At 40.8% G+C, this 21,210-nt stretch overlaps 1 protein-coding gene across 3 annotated transcripts in view; it reads left to right on the top strand.

Moving 5' to 3' along the window:
- The window catches only part of LOC107188687 (AF4/FMR2 family member 4), a 302,199-nt gene that overhangs the window by 38,996 nt on the left and 241,993 nt on the right, over nt 1-21,210 (top strand). Inside the window, exon 1 of one of the 3 annotated variants that reach the window (XM_015577039.1) lies at nt 18,945-19,595. The exons of the other annotated variants lie outside the window; for them this stretch is intronic. Within the exon in view, the coding sequence (XP_015432525.1) occupies nt 19,582-19,595 (14 nt within the window). The 5' untranslated portion in view covers nt 18,945-19,581. Of the gene's footprint in view, nt 1-18,944; nt 19,596-21,210 lie in introns of those variants that run through there. 3 annotated transcript variants of the gene reach the window in all.

Raw genomic sequence — 21,210 nt, 5'->3', positions numbered from 1 at the left:
GTTGCTTCTTGCTTTTTTTCCCCCTTTCGTCCTCGCTCGTACGTCGTCTTCGGCGTCGACGAGTCCCTTGAAAGAGGCGCTGTAACCTCGATTTTTAAGAGCTCCATTTGCCTGATTCCTCCTTCTTTGCCCCCCCCCCCCCAAAACCTCTTCGAGGCGAGTTTTTTTTTCCTTTTCTTGCAGGACCTGGCGTTAACTGAAACGTTAACGTCAGTTGGAAGTGAATTATGTGAATGATTTGTGGGGGTGTGTATGTGCGCGAAGGTTATGGTTACGCTCGAATTTACCGTTCGTGAAAGCTCGGTGAGTAATAGTACGTTCGGACGCCCGTGAGATTAACCCTTTGAGTGGAATTAGCGTGCTTGTGTATATGCGCGCGATGAGTGGCAACGGGTACGGACTGTGGTTGTAGACAGGGTGTTCTAGGTATACGTTTCAATAGTTTAAGGGATGGTAAGGGGACTCGAGTGATTCAAAAGGTGCACTGGAATACCATGTCTGAATTGTTAAGGTGGGTATCCACATGTTGTGTATCCTCGTAGTGTATCAGTGTTGCGAATCAATTCGGACGGGCAAGCGTTGCATCGTTGTGTATGGAAATGTATCGAATGATAATACGCAACAGTGATACGATACGAGGGTACGTAACAAATGGATACGCACCATTTATTTGTTTTTCCGATTCCTATTCGGTACAGTCAGAAATTCGATCACTTCTATTATTCGGATATTCAAATAATACGAATCTTCATACTATTCGAATATTCAAATATTCGAGTATTCGGCACTATTAGAATTGTTTGAATAATTTGAATACTCCGTAGTATTAGAATTCTTCGAATAGTTCGAATGTCCGAATACTCACAGCTCTAGTTTGAATACGTTTGAACGGTTCGATTATCCGACATTGGTATCGTATAAATTACCAGCGTTTTCATCGTGTGGATGCATTCGCGAGGAGCAGGCCGCTCTTGAGAAAAGAGTAATTATGACTCATTGTCGACCGACTAGGGGAACTCGGTAACGGCCGAACCAACGCGCAGTATCGTCGATGCCGGTGCATTATCGTCGTGTGACCTCCCCTCCTATGATTCGTTTTGTGCATCTGTGCGTGACCGTGCCCCGACTGGAAATCGATGGGATCGTCGAGAGCCGCAGCGTCGCGGGACGTATTCCATGCAAAAGCGCACGGAAGTGTTTCTGTATTCGTAGCGTGACAGGGGAGCAATGGGGTCGATAAGAATCATTAATTGAATAATTAATTGAAATCGATGAATCGATGCAATTGTACAAATTTGTTTATCTATTTATCGATGGGAAAAGTAATTTGTGTAGAGATTATGTTATGTAGAAAGAAGGATATTGGTAACAGGAAATATAAACTTAACCCTTTAGGATCTTAACTGTTTTAATATTACGTTCGACAAGAGTATGACATTCTTTTTTGTAGCATTCACGTATTTGTAAATACGTAAGACATCGGTAGAAATAGTAGTTTTCTCCGAGTAATAATTTTTGATAGGGTTTTATAAACACTTATTGTAAAAAAGTAATGAAATAGGAAAAAGATGTTCTATTTTGATACATTTTCTTTTACATTACTAGTTTTCTAGTTTATTCCGATCCTAATATGATGCATAAGAAATGACTTATTACATATGTTCTGTGATTAAAAATATTTCTGTCCCAAGTGAAAAGATTTTTTATTTATTTCACTCGAGATAATCTCGCGAAATGCTCGATGTCTTGTTCACAACATTCCACTTCAAAAGATACTGGCAATTCGGGTGATTTAATAGCAGTTAGTTCTCTTGTTAAATTCCCTTGAATATACGATATATGAATTGAGAATGCTGACCGTATAACGTGTTCACTGCCAGACCAGCCGTCATAATGCATTCACAGGGCTGCATCCCTCTTTTTAATAAAACAAGACCTATTAACCCTCTGCTGCCTGGTGGAGCTTTGACGTCACGTACCAGTTTTACCAGTATTAAGTAAACGAGAATATTCGTTTCCACAGTGAACCAATATAACATAAAACCCGTTCATTTGAAAATTTATTATTATCTCGTATGACCCGAGAAAAAGCTATAACCATAAAAATTGAAAATTTAATATATTCAAATGGTCAGTATCTAGCAAACAGTATATACATACAGAGAAAATTATTTTTCAACAATAAACTTAACTGTGATACGTCAAAAATATTTTCTCTAAAGTATACTCTTTTTTTCATAACATTATTCTAGTTAGAATCCTTTACAATATTTTACGATGAATCTTGCAACTTGAAAGACAATAAAATACAGGCACCTGTCAGGTGTCTTTATAGCAGAACAATGGGTATATTTGAGTTCATTTTTAAAAATAAATTTGTTCAGAATTCTTTCTCTTTCCAACTTATCGTTTCCTCAGACTTAAACAAACCTTACTTGGCTCATCGATTCACCACAAATATCCATTTTTAATTTCAGATTACCGTAATATTCAAGTACTTCAGTACCGTCACGGTGGTCGTCAATGACCGCTGTCAACCAGATTGCGTGTAGCTAGGCAAACATAGACCTCAGCAACTAGACTCTAGCAACTAGATCCTAACAACCTACCAACTAAACTCTAGAAGGTAGACCTTAGTAACTAGATCTTAGCAATTAGACCCTAGCAACCTATCAACTAGACCCCAGCAGGTACATAGACCTCAGCAACTAGGCCCTAGCAACTAAACCCTAGCAACCTCTCAACTAAACTCTAGAAGGTAGACCTTAGCAGCTAGGCCTTAACAACTAGACTCTAGACTTTCGCTCATCCATCGATACCGATTCAGTTTCAATACTTCGTTACCGCGCCACGTAATTCGTCTCCAGACCCCTCGAACGTTGTCTATAGAAAGGAAAAAAAAATTACTTACTGCCAGGCCGCGTGTGAAGCGTGTTGTCGAACGCGGTGGCCGCGAAACGAGGAGCGTGTAACCGCAAGGAGCACGCTTCATAAATTCACAGGCATGGTTCCGGCCGAGGTGCTCGATGTGCAGCTCTTTTAATTGGTTTCCTACGCATCTGGGCTTGTAACTGTGGCGATAAACCGGTATCAAAGATTTATCGACAGATACTCTCGCGCCGAGGCGCTAAAGCTCGAAGGCGGACAGAGTGCAATCCTCGCGAGGATTGGATTGATTCCCGCGACGAAACTTCCACTGGTGCACGAATAATTTCCTATTTCACAGTTGTAACGTCAGGAATAGTGGTGGGAACGCGACTAGACTGTTTCAAAAATGATCGATCTAAACATTTGACGAGGAGTTCCAAGAGTTCAGAGGTGAATTTTGATCATTATGAGGTGTTCGAACTTGAAGGTTGTTTTCGAACAGTCAACGCTTCAAAGTAAAAACAAGTATGATGACGTTTGAATTCTGAAACTTTCGAGCCACTGAATGCTGTTAAAAAGCTGGTCGAATTACTAAGTTTTGAACTCAATTAGAAACAGACAGAGTGTTCTTTTTTCTTGTAATATTAATAAAACGATGCAACATGACGGGTGTTTTTGTGATATCAAATGGCGTACAAAAGTATAAGGTCACGTGGGAAAATTTCTCATTGAAGATTTTTTTTTCATAAGCACATTGAAATTGATATCATTTCTTTGATTTTAACTGTTCTACGATTGTATTTATCATTTGTTTATGCTATTTTTCTATAAATCAGTTTCCCAGGTTATTTTTCAAGCTTTGTCGAGTAATGAAACCAATCATAATACAAAATTTACAACAGTTTCAAACATTTCGTGGAAAGAATTATTTATGCAAATACGTCACTGCCTGTTGGCCAAGCGAGTCGAGGTGGTGGTGTATCGTAGGCTTCACGGTCAGTGATTTATCGGTACTAGTCATCAGACTGTTTGAAAGCGATCTTCCGTTCAAACGCCTCGCCGTGATCAATTTTGCTTGAACTTGTTTAACCCTCTCGCCCTTAACGCCAGCTATAGCCAGTATCCGTGAAGTGATCTGTAGTTACTGATACTGGCTGTTTCCGTCATCTACGAGCCATTAAATACAAGGTTTTAAATAATGACATTAAGGATAATATTTTTGCATGAATTCTATTTTGCTTTCCTGTATAAAAAATTATATCTTCAATGCAATCCAATTAAAACAAGCGAAGCACGTAACTGAGAAGTTTTATAGCAATTCCTGCCAGTCTACATTGCCGTGTTGCACAATCGCAACTCAGCCAACGCTGTAGCGGAGGGGTTGAACTCCTCTTGAATGAAATCAATGTTTTTCACAAAAAGTTTTTTTTTCAAGAATTGATGTTTGAACTGGGACTGTTACGAATATTCGAATAATTCGAATAGTAGTAGAGTTGGAATTTGATATTCGAATAATTCGAGTATTCGAAGTATTCAAAGTTATCGAATTTCGAATTGTACTGAATAGGAATCTGAAAATAATATATTTTTTCACATTTTATCCTGAATTCTTTTCGCTTCGGCCTTTACAATTATTTGTTTTTCTGATTCCTATTCAGTACACTCAGAAATTCGATGACTTCTATTATTCGGATATTCAAATACGAATCGTCATACTATTCGAATATTCAAATATTCAAGTACTCGGTACTATTCGAATTGTTCGAATAATTCGAATACTCCGTACTATTCGAATTGTTCGAATACTCTGAATACTCCGTAGTATTAAAATTGTTCGAATAGTTCGAATGTCTGAATACTTATAGCTCTACTTTGAACACGTTTGAACGATTCGATTATCCACCATTGACGAGTAGTAACCCCATAGTCACCACTGCCTAACAGCCGAGCCCGAAACGTGACCATGGGTCTCTCTTCGGCCGCTTGGGTCGTGTAATTCGCGGGATCGCCGATAAATCATATTAAATGGAGCGATCGTGTAATGCACGGTCGCTTTAGATCGCGCTGCATTGTTCCCGCCCGCGTTTTATTGAATCGATAACGTCTGGTCGGCGCTCGTGGCCAGGGGAGGGAGGCTCGTACGTTCGAGCCACGCGTTTAAATACACCCTATTAATTGTAAATGAATTGTATTATTTGTTATCCCTCGAAGCGAACGATGGCGTAGCTCGAGCAGCTCGATTGTCTCGGCCTGTTTTTGTCTGTAATGATCGAGCGTCACGAGGCGAGCACGTTAATTGACTCTCCGTGCACCCGTGTGGATAATATCGATATTACACACGGGGTGTTAAGGAAGAGTGTGCTCTGACAATTGAAAGACCGTGTTGCACTCGGGAGATGAACGGTGGGTGCAGCAAGTCGAGTAATCGGTGTGCTATTCAGTCAGTGTAAATCTTTTAATGGATTTTCTGCGAATGTACATCGTCTATGGTTTGTGGAAATGATAAATAATTATTATAGTGCATCGTGTGTCAGTGCCAATGTGACACAATAAATTGTTGTCGCAAACAAAACTTGATGCGATCGAGGGGGTTTTTTGCATAAAATAAAATTTAAATTGGATTTTTATACAAAATTTTGGAAATTAAAGGATTATACGTTACGTATCTGTTATTTGAATTAATTCTTGAATTTTCTATATCTTTCTACCATTTTGCAGGCAACAGTTGAATTCCCTATGTATAAAATTAAACGAAACCAAAATTAACGTCAACGCGACTGTTATCACTTTTGCATACGCTTAGCATTTTTCCTTGTGTTTAATATATTCATTATACAAGGTTCGAGTGTGTAAATGTGTTTTTTATCCTCCGTACGCATTTTAAAATTCATATTTCCATTTTGAAGTGAAAATTACGAATGATAAATTGTCCTTCCCCTGGTGTTACGGGCTGGCTAGTCATCACGCCTAAAATACACTTAATTATCGGTGCATCTGTTGCACGAAAACGTTCATCCTTGGCTATAGAAAACGAACAGTTCGCACCTGCTTCTAGAATCATCTTTTACATACCGAATATCAAATACAAATTTCAGTTTCGTATTTATTACCTCTGCCGGAGTGCTTGGATCTTTTTTCAACCTAATCATGCAATAACGATTAAATAAATCGAAGTGGAATCTAATTTACATTTTTAATCTAAAATACTGATATTCTAAACATTAAATCGACACTTCAATACAAATCAACCTGATAGTTTTCTGCTTTTTTTAAAAAAGTTTTTATTTCATAAAAAAGTAATTTCCTACTAACATACACATTTTCTGATCATCCTTTCCAATCCGTGCTAAACCAATATTGATACATCAGTAAACGGATCAATTCGCTCACTGCATCCACTTTATACTATAATCATTATTATCTTCGTCAGGCGGTTGATATCAGTTTAATTCCTTGATAAATAAGTCGACCAAGCGAACATCTTCGTCGTCTCCTAACAGACTTATTAAAAACAAATCGATTCGATCATCATAAAAAAGGTACGTTGTCCCGGTTTGGTGCGTCGCCCAACGATTTCACCTGCATTAAGCCAGACGTGATCAAGCCCACGGTAATCTCCCGCCAGCGATAAAAACAATTACCCTTCCGTCGATGCGGAATCTCTACGGCCGGAAGAAGCAACGGACAGGGGGGGATGGTTAGGCGCGAGAAACTAATTCGCCACGTCGAAGAATAACGAGACCGGGTTCGTAATAACGGTGGTAACCGCGAGCGGGCTCGGCTAATCGGCGGTAATCTCTGATAAGTTGTAGCCCGACGTCAACTGGTCCACCGCCACCGGTGTCGGTCCATTAATATCGACAATATCTAGGTTGGCGGAAGGCGATGTGGTAGGTGATCGGAACAGAAAGTACACACAGCGGTGAATTACGTGCGGCGACTACGATCGTGGCCGTCGTAAAATTGACGATCGCGAGATAGCAACGAGATAGGCCCTTTTCTCAACTGATCCTCTCAACCGATTTTTTCAACCGATCCTTTCAACCGATCCTTCCAACGGATCTTCTCAATCGATCCCTTCAACCGATCCCCTCAACCAATTCTCTCAATTTTAATTGGTAATAAAGACTTATTCTTAAATACCGAATAACGCTCTATTCATGACTAACGAATAATTTTTCGTCGAATAAAATCGTTACTCGTTATTCACGAATAAATCCTAGGACTTCATTATTCGTTAATAGAAATAAAATTTGTCCAACCCTGTAAGAGACCAAAGCGTTACGTATCGCGTTGTCGAAGGTTCTCCCGTAATCCTGAGGACATAAATCGCGCCCCTTCTCTTCGATTCTTTGAATCCCAAAGAAATCGGTGTTCAGTTCACCTCTGCTCCTGACGCCCCCGTTTCACGAAGTCGCTCCATTAATTTGTCCGTTACGCGTACCAGAGTAATATCGATAGGATCTGGATTCGCGAGGGAGGGTTGGCGGTTAGGGGCGCAGGGTTCAGGGAGCCAAGAGGGAGGATGGAGTGGACGAGGCGCGGATTCATGGGTTACGTTGCCTCGGGTTCTGACGTCACGTCGCTTGTACGCAAGTTTACCACCACCACCATCGTCACCACCTCCACCACCGATGTTACTACTACTTTTACTATACTACCCACCACTACAATGACGGCCGCCACCGGTGGATCCGCGGCGCGACAGTGGGGGGATGTGTTTGCTGCACCAACACGGGGACGCTTACACCCCCGGCGATGTTAAGCCGTGTCTACACCTAACCAACGGCCACAAGCTGGAAGTATAATGTATTCGGTGAAGTCAAGGCTTTGTTCGTGGCTGCATTCATTGACGTTTGACGATCATGAAAATGTCGTCGGAAAATGGGACTTTAACCCTCATCTATCCCTCATTTTTCAAACTGAATTTATTCCTCAGTGTTAAATTGACACGATGATGAAAAATTAATATGACGAAGAGATGAATAGTTAAATTAGCAATTTCTTCGTAATAATGTCACGGAGTTTCAGGTAAATTTACCTACATATGACAGAATGGCATGATTTTATGGCACGAGGGACAAACGAGGGTTAATTTGATGACGAATCGAATTGTTGACTCAGGATTGCTTAAGCTTCACTTTTTTTTGCGACAAGATCGGATGTGTCAATGAGTTGAACACAGTTTTATTCAAATTGTATGTAATAAGTAGCAGTATCTACTTAAGAGCGTTATCCTGAGTTTTAAACAATTAATGAGATTAAATAATTGCTTGCCAAGTGTCTACTAATTCAAGAAGAAATATTATTATGAAAGTTGGAATGTCCACGTTTAATCGATTAAAAATGGAATACTTTTTTAAAAATATTTTATTCGTTATTCGAAACTCTTTATCTAGATAATACATTTTCCCATTTCGTATATGCGCTGTGAATGGTATGCAACAGTTTGCCACATCTTTGTAGTATTAAATATTCTGTAAAAGAAATGACTGTCATTGCAAAGTAACTTGACCGATAAACTTTCATTCATAGTCACTGAACGCTAATTAAAAATGTCGAATGAACCATAAACAGACACAAGTGAATTATACCTCGGCCGTTCGAATGCACTTCTTCGTTGCCTGGACTCGTGATCGTTTACAGTCGCCTCTCAAACTATTTACACGAGCAACACCGACCACTCGATTGTTCTGTCCGCGTCGAACAAATGCGAACGAATATTTCCCGCTGATGTACCGACAACTGATGGATCGCACGTTCGTCCGCACGTTCGGTTCGTGCCCGATCCCGTGGCTATCTACCAGAGTTGAGCACGATTTTATTCGAACAACACACAGTGAAAATCAGCGGTACCTGAAAGCGTCATTAAACAGTTAATGAAATTAAATGATTGTTTGCTAAGTGTTCATTCGTTCAAGACGAAGTACATATTATTTTATTGTAAACGTTGGAATTTCCACGTTTAATCAATGAAGTATAACGAAGCACTTTGTATTTTCTTTTGTTCGTTATTTCAAAATCTTTATCTAGAGCAGCGATTTTCAACCTGTATGCCACGGCACACCTGGTTATCTAACAATTACGAACAAATATTTCTTTCTGCATTTTCGTCTATATTACACGATAATAATTCCCAAGAACATTTTAACATTTTCGAAGCATTTAGTGCCATATCTTATTCGTTCCACATTTGGCAACTTTTGTTTACGTCTATCACAGTTATGTACAATAATCGACATTATAAAGTTATTCTACGTGATGCCTTAAAGTATTCAATAAACCCACTGAAAAAGTCAATCAGATCCGTGAAATTATTGACCGATTTCAGGCTTCGATAAATTGGATCACCTGAACTATATTTAGTTTTTACTAGAGCATAATAAAATACATGATTCTTTCTAACATACCATGTTGTGCAGACACGGCTTTACGTTCTCCCGTTGTGTCGCTATCGCAAGCGTGGTACACCTATCGCTGTCCGCTACCATTACAATTGTCAGTGTTTGCGTCATCCGCGCGCACCATTCTATTACCACCACCGTGGTGCGCCCCCGTGACTGCACACACCACACGGTGAACCCGTTCCCCTCCCTTCCATCAGGCAGGCGGCGGGACGGTTGGGCCGTGTGTACCACGTTGCGTTACGTCGGGTCTGCGTTCACCACCAGGAAGTACATGCATATAGTCCTCCCTCGGACAGAGAAACACAGGGAAACGCGTGTACACCGTGGATAAGACAGGGAAAAAGCGAACGGGAACACGTCTATGGCAGAGGGTTAGAGGGGGAGGGGGAGTGACAGAGAGGGAAGGGATGAAAAGAGAGTCGTTCCATGTCGAAGCCAAGAGGGATACACAGATAGTCGCTTCCTTTTTCGCCCCCCTGCTCCTTTCCTTTCTTTTCATTCTCCGGCTCCGATCAGCCGTCCCCATTTTTTCCCCCCTCTTCACCCTTCCTGTCTTCGTCCAACCGATGCAGGTGCTCGCGCCGAATTACCCGCAGAACCGTCGCGGCGATGGATGGAAAAAGAGGCGGAATCGAGGGGTGGGGGGAGAAAGAGACAGAGAGCGAGAAAGCGGCAACGAGTGAGCCGATACCTAATCCTCCCTTCGTTGGCCCACCCTCGGCAGGAAATCAATAGAGAGGGACCTCGCTCTATCCCCCCTCCTCCCCGCGCACACCCTCCCGACGGTTTTCTCTCTTTCTTCCCGCCCCCTCTTGTCCCTGTTTCCGCCGTCTCGACGGTGTGTCCCTTCTTTTTCGCGCTGGTTCGTCCTTTTTCATACACCCGGCGCCCAGCATTGCTCTATCGCCCCCTAGGTTTCGAAACGGACGGATCCTTGTTTGCAACCACTCTCTTTCTCTCTCTGTGCGTCTGGTGCTCGTCCTCTCAATTCGGACGATTCAGAGCGTCGATCGTCTGTTGGTAATCCCTGTGAGAAACGTACTAATTGCCTTGATTCGACACTTTTTCTTTTGGTTCGTCCAGGATTCCGTTGTTATAATCGAGTGGTCCGATCGTGTTCGTCCATTCGAGACTTTGAGAGTGTTTGGCTAGAGTCAAGGTAAACGTTAGAAGGTTATCGATAGCGAGGGATTGAATAGGATATACTATCGTTTCGGATGATTTTTTATGTTCCTGGGAAGATGGGGTGGGAGACAGTTCTTTTAGTCTTTAAGGCGATTCAGGTAGATTTTTCTGAATGAAAGGTCGGGTTACATTGGGACGCCGTCTCGAGCCCTTTAAACCGAAAACAAACCGTGCGCCGGCCGACAATGGATCGATGTCTGACTGAGCCCTTCGTCGTTTCTCTCGCTGAATGCGCGCGGCCCTTGAAAGAAACTGTTCGGTTTATACCGCCGGAAAGGCCCTGGATATACGGTCATCGCGTTCGTGAAACGTGTAACTGGACAGTTGTATAGGGTGTTTCGTAACCGACGAAACAAACAGTTCTGCGTGTAAAATATTAGGTGTGCAAATTAATTCGTGGCCATCTTTTCATAGATTTGTGGCTTATTTACAGAAAAACAAGATACAGTCTAATTTTTTAAAACATTCCCCGTTACTTTTACACATTTACGGCTTTCTTTTTAAAAATGATGACGGTTTTGAGCCAATTCTGGGTGCCATGAATTCATTTGTATACCTAATGGATTGAAAAATTGGAATAACAGTTTTTGAACATAGGATGTTTCATAAATACGTAAGCATTGTGAAACAAATCGAGATAGTGGAATGGAATTTTTTTTTAAATCTGGGCCAGAGTCGTTTACTGTCGAAGAAATGAAGTTTAAATTTGGTTGATATACGTAATTTGTTGAACTGAAATTTAAGTTGACTCTGTATGTAGAAGTTTGTCTGGTTTATTTACGCAAAGTTGTAAAACAATGGATTATAAAGTACAATTTTCTTGTAAATACGATTTATTTACATATTACATGTTTTAATCGAGATGCGTTGTTTAAATTGCAAAGAAACAGACACCCTGTATACGATGATGCAATTGAATGGACTGGTATACAGTTTATGACACGTAAACATGAATGAACTACATAATGCGTCCACTTAACAGAGACAATAAAACAATTAACGAGCTCAATGAAAAAAGAATGAACGGGAATATGCGGAACATAGAAGTAAATCGAGATAAATGACATGGTGATGGTCGAATAATAGAGCCACGGTACAGAAATATACAGTATACTACCAGAACAACAGATAAGGACAAATTTAAACCGATAGAAAAAGGATTAAAAAAATTCAAAAGAAGGGAAAAAAGGTTATCAGTTATTGGTTAACAGAAGTTATAATCTGAAACAATTGTGTCGAAAGTAGAAGTAATGTTCTTCAGAAGTTTTAACCGCTCATAAATTCATGGGAGAAAATAATTCACTGTAGCCTATTCGACGATTTAATATTTTCTGTAATAAATATAATTAACGAGGGAATACTTGTACCCCAATAATTACGATTTTTTTTTAAACTCCGCAAGTTCGTAAGTGATCTCAGTAGAAGCGTCGGGCAATTTGTCGTTTTTCCTGATATTCGATTCTGCAGAGTCAAACCACCCCTTAAAGGTTAATGTGTGTTTTCGTATTTTACTTTATATTTTGAAAACTATAGTAGATATCAAGAAATTGTTAGAATGACAATTTAATGGCTTTTATTCGTTATTCGAAACTTTTTATCTAGATAATGAGTTTGTCCATCTCTGGCCACAGGGAACTGAAAGAGGGACACACGTTGACGCGTAAGCGCGTCCACGTGACGTAGCGGAAGTCGTGCGTCACCGGTGACGTAGGGGGCTACGTCGAAAGAGGAGGAACGGTCCGAAAGAGGCCATTGACGAGAGAGGACTTGTTGCACGTCGATTTCTGCGTGTGTTCCGGTATCTCTTGATCCTGACGCCCTGCTGACGCGTACGGAACGTCAATCGAACCCTTGAATAGACCGGTCCCAGCAAAAGAGCCGTCCTGTTTACACGATTGCTTTTTCCCAGGGACCGAAAACGGCGTCGAAAATTTTGTACAATCGGTCTGCGCGAAAAGCTGCAGCGCCTAATAGAGTGGACTTGTTGCATTGCCCTGGGTATCTCTCGACCCCGTTGCTGGAAGAAAAACCAATGTAATCGTGTATTTAGTTAAAGTAGTTTTCGAGTGTACGCGCTGCATTCCTGTCTGTTCTGTTATTATTATTTTTTTTTTTTATTTGTATGAAAAACTCTCAGTGAATGTCTGGGTCACGTGAAAGAAAAAGTATACAGCCCGAGTTTCTGGTTTATTCGTCTTTTCACATGTCCGCTTTCTGTGAAAGTCTCTTAATAGAAAACCGATCTTCGTTCCCGTGTTCCCTCTGTTCGAGGATATTTCTTTATTTATAAGTTCTCGCAGGAGTCTCTGTTCTTGCTACCTTGTCCATAAGGTCTGTGGATCTGGGACGATTATGTAGATTCAGTAAAAGGTATTTGCATACTCGGGGTCTTTTATGATACACGTATCACACAGAATGAGACGCTTTCGTAGTTAAGACAGTGTAGAGATTGGAATTTTTTATAATGTCATTTTAGAATCTACAAAATTAGTTTTAGAAAGTGGGTCTCTGGAAATCGTTTCGTTATCCACGGTATACTCTGCTGCAGAGTTACTTTTCCACACACTTAAAAACAGCGTCTTCTAAGCAGTATTATTAGGTCGTAGCATAATAAATTTCGTTTGTTAGTGCACTTTATTTTAGCCAATCAAAAATCTGGCAAACATGGGATCGAGCAGCTTGTAACTCGTTGGCAAGGGACTTTCGATCCAAGTAGATCTATTTCAATTGAAAATCTTTTTTTTCAAGATAATTAAACTGTAAATGTTTATCTCCAAATTGTTTGAAATTCAGTATATTAAAAAGTACAATAGATTTAGCACGGTTTTCGTTTTACCTGAGACTTGATAGAACCTTCGACGCAGTACAAAAATTTCTCTTCATTTCTAGTTTCTGTAAATAAATTGTCAAGAGTTGATATTTATACAAAGATCCACAGTCTGCTTATAATCGTTTAACTCTCAGCTTAAAAAATGATATTTACCATGCAACTACCTAATACCATCATCTATCTGTTCCTCACGTACGTTCCTTATCCACCATACCGTCACATCCTTTACATATCCTCTCATTACCACGACTCTATTTATAATCCGTCTTTACCTTTAAACCTGATCCCTGTCCCCTTACAGCCTCACTTTCCCCAATTCTGAATAAAAATTCACGAAATTCATTACATTCCTGTATTCCACCCTATTTCAACTACACCAGTTTATCCTAGTACGTTCTAAAATACCCCTATCCATTTACTACAATATTGCCAAACCTCCAATCATCGTATACGAAACAATGAAATCGTTATTATTATTACTACTATTATTTCCACCGTTTCTTCGTTCAGCCACAAAACCAACCGTCACAGCCAGGACTCTATTCTCAACAGCGCGATCCCACGGCGAAAAATTCGTTCGTTTTCACGTCGTATTTTTCAAGCAAACCGACTCAATCTCCATCCGCAAATTGAATCCAAACAACGTGAACTTGTTGCACGCCCTCGCGCGCACACGACCCGTGCTACGTACCTAGGTCCCCATCCCCCCCTCCCCTCCAGACCGGTATTAGTAATTGGTACTGCGGGAGCAAGGTGTTGCTCACACGAATTCGTCGTTAAAACGGCCTTACGAGTGGCGCGCGCGTAAGATGGGGCGAGAAGAGCAGACTTATTGCACCGGCATGTGTATGCGTGTGTGTGTCCCAGGTCGACCGTGGACACAAACGGGTAGAAGCTCGCTGTTTTACGGTCCGGGACCGTAAATCCTCGTTGATCGATTTGATGGTCGGTACGGACGAAGGACGCGATCTACTCGCGAAAGCTGACGCGGATAAATCTGCTCAGCGTGGCCCCGGCACGCGTGTCGTCTTGACATGTCGCTCTCTAGGTCCGTTTCACGAATCTTTGTTGGACACGAATACCTAGACGTTGCGGAGATATTTGAACTTTTTTATGAAAGATATATATAGATGGTTATAAAGATATTTTCACGTAATATCTGATGAAGAAAGTGCTGAAATCTTTTGGCGATGAACTGATCTAGTGGCCAAGCATAATTGTAGGCAATATTTTAATTTTTTTCTGTCATGATTTTGTAAATTCGATATAGGGTAGTCGGATAGAATATCGTTTAAGACGTAATATGGCCACTCATAATGCCATCTGAAGAAAGTGTTAAAATCTTTTGGCGACGAACTGATCTAGTGGCCAAGCATAATTGTAGGCAATATTTTAATTTTTTTTCTATCATGATTTTGTAAATTTGATATAGGGTAATCGGATGGAATATCGTTTAGGACGTAATATGGTCACTCATAATGTCACCTGAAGAAAGGGTTGAACTGTAATAATTTTCATCACATTGGGAGGAGGCAAGTTTCAAAACCCTAAGAATGTATGTAATTTCATTATTTTAATCTTTCTGACTGCTTAAATCATTTGCTTCTTCTCGTCTCGCTGGGAACAACTTCCTTTTAATAGCCTTGGATGATGATTTTATCAAATCCTATTTCTTAATTTTTTTTTTGCATTTTTCTTCTTTCTTCATTCCTTTCCCTTGTTTATTAAAAGCTTTTCTTTGAAAATCAAGTTATTTTTGCTTCTGATACGCTTAGTGGACAGCTGTATGAATGTTACGATCTGAACGAAATTTGGTAGAGTATGAGATACTCTTTCACATTGATAAAGAACAATTGTGAAAATCCACAGCAATCGAAGTGTAGGTTTAGTACGGCTATTGCGAATATCTTGCAGGGTAAAAGTTACACTGTTGCCAAACGCAAAGTAATAAAGATTAAACAGAACGGAAATATCCAATTAAAAGCATCTGCCTGCATCTAAATAGTCTCCTGTCCACCAAACTTATTGCCACTTAAACACGTCCATACTGTAGCACTGAAAACAAATAATATTGACGTCTGTTGTTTGCCTGGTTTCAGCCTGATTTCAAATTCAGTTCTTAAGTATTTAATGACATATTCAGGGAAAACTTTTTATGGCGCAAAAAAAATTAATTTAATGGGCGTCTGAAAATTTTTCTATTTTTGTCCAGTTAGATTCGTAAAATGTTCCACTGTGCGGTCAAACAGAGTTGCGTCTTTCCCATGGCGTTTCCTTAGTAATTCGAATCTCCCGCGTTTATGAAATTCAAAAGAAGCTTAGCCCCGCCTTCATCTGAACAGCTGTTTCGTCGTGCAATCCAAATTGCCCCCCTTCGTGCCCTCTGATGTCCCGATTAAGACGATTCTCTGGGCCTGTAAATTAGTAATTTGCTCGAAAGACGCTGTCGATGACCGTCGATTTTCATTTGCATAATCCTCCGACCTGGTCTTTCTCCCCCTTTTATTCCCTCGTGGAGACTGGCGGGGTTCGGAGAAGTCGAGCTATCGCGAAATCTTCCTAAGCAGCTCAGAAAATGCTTTCTCCACGGTTGATCCAGCTACGAATATTTGTATACAAATGTCGACATAAAAAAGAGAATAAGGACTGATCGCGATAACTGTGATCTTGATAGTTGAATAATCTCGTGAGTTATTGATCCGCGTGATAAAATGTGGACGGGAAATGGACGAACCGTTGATTCGAGTGATATCAGTAGACACGAAAGTTTGGGACACGGGGCCCGTAGATGGTACTCCGTAGATTAGGTAGCTTCTGGTGAAGATTTTTTAGGATTTCGTTAAAATCGAAGTGGGGAAAAATCGGACAATTAGCACTTGCAATTGAACGACTTGAAAAAAATTATGTTTAATACGTCGATCTTATTTGACTCCATCTCGTATTGTATTTCAAATGGATATTATTCCTGTTTAGATGTTAACACTCCAATTGTCATAGCTCAAGTGATGAATCCAATATGGACAATTTTGTTATTTTCAGTCTCTATTGATTTAAACAAATATTTCCAAGAGTTATTTGTAGGAAATGTTTATCGTTGAAGGTAGATTAAACCAGAGCTCCTATCAGCTGTTTTACGAAGTAGAATGACGAAATAGATTCTAAATTGCTCACTTTACGTCACAGACTAAAACAAGGTGACACCTGCAGATGCCTAATAAAAATTGGAGTAATTCGTCTTTTACAAAACCAATAAATAAAATGTTTATATAATTATAAAGTCTTATTCGTCAGATATGTAAAGTTCTCATGATTCGTCTAACATCAAATACATCAAAATAAAGTAAAAATCAGTAATTATCTATGATTTGTATGAAATCCTCATCGCATATTGGTATAACTGTTCAACTAAACAAAGACTAACGCGAAATATCGGACACAATTACAAAATCTCAAGTTTACAAAACAGACCCCTAAAAATAACAGACAGTAAAAAAGCGATTAAACGTACAGATTAAGAGAGCAGTAAAAATTACAAAATATAGTCCCCGGGGCAAGAAGTTGACCGTGAAGTTTCCCCTATCCGGTTTTTAGTCCTGTTTACTTCTTGGGAAATAGTGACTCGCCTCCAAAACGCAATGATTTTCGACACTCGAGCCCGCGACGATATTCGTCTACTTTCCGCCGTGGAACAATATTAGACCGCAGTGTTGGAGTTTCCTGTTTTTCAGCTGCTGTGTGGTCGGCGAAGTGTTTCCTGTGTGGTCAGAAGTAATCAGAATTTCGATGCTTCGCAGCCGTATTCGTTACGCCGGCTATTAGTTGATACAGCATACATTGTGTTCATATATTCGTGAGGTATTAACAAACGGCAATCTTATCGCAACCGGAGACCCCGATAAAAAACATTCTCCCGTGTGTAGATTGCATACGTTCCGGCGGCAATACATCGAGGTTCTCCTAAATTGGCCTCACCTTCTGTCAGGGGACGTGGGCGAGGAATATTTAACATCCTTCCGCAAATAATGACTTGTTGCGACGATCCGTTTCATTTCTGTGTACACAGAAATGAATTTCTGTTTTTTTTTTTTTATGAAAGATCGTCCGTGATGATAAATATTAATCGCGTTAATGTCGGGCGGATAATACGGTTCGATCCCCCGCGAAGTCATATATCGGAGTATCTGGATAATTAAGTAACGGCTTGAAAAGATAACGATTAATATTTGTTATTCGATGCATACGTGTTGTATACATTATCTGCCGTGGCTTTGCATTCGTAAAGTTGCCAGATTGGGAATTTGAATTACGTGTCTGGGGATGCTTTAAATTGTACGAATTAACGTTTGTTTTCTTTCTAACGAACTGTTACGGTTATTGAAAAAGACGGTTAATTGTGGAACAATTGAAATGGTAAAGAACAATATTGTGAGTAGGATGAATAATCGTAGATTTATATACAGCGAACAATGAACGCATTGGAAACAGGGGTTTTGTAATAAATTTTGTACAATAAATTTAGTTTGACATAATAATATTTGTACAATCGCTTATATTTACATTAAAATTTCGAGTATCCCATAGTATAAGTACTTTTGTTATTCACTATATGCATTATATAACAGTAATATCTTCATAAATCATCTTACGAAAACATGAAAGAAGCAGAAAGATATATTACATGAAAAAGAAAATATAAACCGCAAAAATAGGGCCGTGAATTGAAACTCTACAAAAAAAAAAAAGAATATTGCAGCATCACTGAATAGGAATGAGTAAACAGAGAATATTTGTACAAACATACAACTTACAAAAAACAAGATCCAAGCAAAAAATTGTTTGCTCCAAAAGCTTTGTCGAGTTTCAAATAAAGTAAAAGTCCTATTGAACATTTTAAAGTGTTGAATCTTAGACAATCTGGTATGTTATAAATATGTATATACAATCATCGGTCTACATAGTAAAAAGCAAACAGGAATATCGAATGAACGACGGTCGCGACTCGCATGCTCCGGTACGCGTCGGTAATATCGCGCCGTGGTTCGATATCGCCAGTTCCCGCGAGATGGCGGCCTGGTAACAGGTGAGCTCGACCAATCGGCGTACGCGTAGTCCCCCTCGTCCGTTCGACGATTGGCGCTCTGGCGGTGTCACGAACGGCGATCGCAATATGGCTTCCGCCACCGCCAGCAAGTGAGATTACCTCCGAAGGTGACACCGTAACATGGTGGATTATTTAGGGGTGCGCGAGGCGCCGCGCGCGTAAAAACCTGTCCCGTGTTCTGGTTGTTCGTACGGCGTTGATTAATCGTGTGTTTAACAAACTGTGCGCGTTAAAGTGGGTGCAAAACAATTCCGTGACTGAGAGGGACTGTGTTCTGTCGCGGCTGAGTGAGACAGACTGCACGCACGGGCCACGAGTTAGACAAGGATAGGCAAAGAGTGATACACCAGTTCGTTAGTCCTGCTCCGTTGCGGATACGTGACACGAGAGTGTATATATACGAAAAATCGTGTAATTACCAACGGTACGTGGGGAGAGCATCTAAATGGTTGTTCTTTAACGGGTTATAGTTTCGATCGAAAAAAAAAAAAAGACAAGTAGGAGTTCCGAATCTTTCGATAGTTCGCCGCGGTGCGCGCGACTCATACGCTGAAAGCGTGGCCGTGTCGGTGTGCGTAACGTCCCGTGCACGCTGTTTCGTTCTCTCGAACGGTTGCGCGCGCGCGCGCGCGCGCTCGCGCGTGTGCCTGTGGTTTATGGTGTGTGTAGCACGTACGCGAGATCCGTCGTCCGTGTTGGAAATTGAAAGAGGACAGACGGACGGTGAACGAGGCGAGGAAGAATGAGAAAAAGTGTGCAGCGGCACGGGGTGTAGATCGACGAGCACGACGACGTAACGGAGGGAAGAGGAGACGAAAGAGCGAGCGAGTGAGCGAGGCGACGTTGCCAGAGTTTTCCTTCTCGCGTTCCCTACCGTACAGCACGTCCCTTCGGTGGCTGGTACACGGGAGAGACTGAAACGGAGTGTGTAATGTGACCCACGGAGCGAGAGAGATAAGGGGAAATTTTTGGTTTGGAAACAGAGACATTGAGCGAGCAAGGATAATCGGAGCAGCGTGAGTCGCGCGAAAACGGAGTTAGGGAATCATTTTTTACGTACGATCGAACGATTCGTCGATTTCGATCGTGTACCCGTGCCCTTCGGACGCGATTCGTGTCTGCCATGAGACGACCCCCGATGACGTACGAGCGGGACACGTGACACGTCGAGTTAGGCCGATCGACAAGCCATGAAGAAGCCACGGTGAGTTTTTTTTCCCTGAAATTTTACCACCGCCCACGTTGTGTCTCGTATTCCAATGCGCGCTCGTGAGTTTTATTCTTAGTATCGTTAAATCAGTCACTGGCGGAGTGGATACGAAACGACAACGCATGGGCTGTTCTATTATACGCGTGTATGTATACAGGGTGTCCTGTAACTGGGTTTTATAATCGAGGAGAATTCTAAATAGATGCGAAATTGTGCTCTGTGGAAACGATGTAGTGTTGTCGTTTGACCAGCGGGTCCTATTGGTGCCGCAGAATACAGGGCTGTACACATCGTTCCGTATTATTGCATCAGGAAGGCAGTAGTAGTAATTAATGATAATTCTGACGCTAGTAAAGAAAGTGAAAATTTGAATTTACGTTTTTCGAGTTTCGTTAAATAATTGTCAACGTTGGATTAGAACGAAAATATATGCAGTTATTATTTAGAGATTCGAAGTTTTGGCGACCAGGTGTCACTCAGGTATTACTGTTGAGGCTGCCAGGTATCAGCTGTGTCCTTTTGGAATAGTTCCACTAACGTTTCACAAGCTTTGTAGCTAGCTTCATCAGTTGATACTGTATCAAATGTGTCACTGGAGACTCCTGTTGGAACTACGGTCTTTTGAACGTTGGGATACTTTTTCCAAAATTTGGGGTAAAATTTACACCTGAAAACATTAACAGTAATAATTAAACGATGTTAGACCATGAAGACATTAGGTCGTAGAAAAAAAAAATATCGATTCAGAAGCCCAGATTGCGTCACTGAGTAGGGCCCAAGACCTTTAACATCCCATATTTCTCGCCATTTTGTTTTATTCCAATGACAATAAGGAGCATAATTCTAATTCTTGATCGACTCAACGATCACACCATGTCTTTTCTACCAAGAGAAAACTTCGTTATCAAGAAAATTAAGTTGTTTATTTGTCAGATGCATGGACATATATTAAGTAACGTGAATATATGTCCGTGCATCCAATTCAATTTTCTTGAAAACGGAAACATATGAAAAAAATGACTTCAGATTTTCAATTTATTTTTTTGATGCGGAAACCCCTTTCTGTGGGTCCGTACGAACAGTGACGGGTACACAGTATTATACATGACGCGAAAGCGGCGCGTTTAAGCGCCACGGAGCGTCGCCCGCCATAAATAGGGGTTGCGCTGTGTACGCTTTGTGTCAGCGTATTTTCCGCTGGCCGGGGGATTTAGACTCGCGGCTACGTCACTGAATGCAGAAACGGGTACACGCTGTGGTGGTGAAATAACGTGATTATGGGGGGATGAGTCAGAAGATTGACGCCTTGTTTATCGATCTCGTCGCTTGGTGGATGCTTGTTAAGGGTACCGATATTGTGGGGAGTACCTATTCTTAAAAAGTTTTTATGATAGGTAATTGTGGATGCGATAACTGTAAGGGTTGGATGGTTTTTATCAAGCGATAACGGTATTGTAGGGGCGACTTATAAACCGAGAGGACGTTAAATGAATTTTGGATAAATTGTAACTGAAAGGAAGTAACAATTATGGTCTTAATCGTTTTTTTTATTTACACCGTATCTTCATGATAGATTGATGACTGTGAACACTTACCGTTTATATGATTA

This window comes from Dufourea novaeangliae, unplaced genomic scaffold, assembly GCF_001272555.1.
Source record: "Dufourea novaeangliae isolate 0120121106 unplaced genomic scaffold, ASM127255v1 scaffold16, whole genome shotgun sequence".
NCBI classification, from domain to species: domain Eukaryota; kingdom Metazoa; phylum Arthropoda; class Insecta; order Hymenoptera; family Halictidae; genus Dufourea; species Dufourea novaeangliae.
The sequence above is the reverse complement of the archived record's forward strand: the minus strand, read 5'-3'. Positions and strand labels throughout refer to the sequence as shown.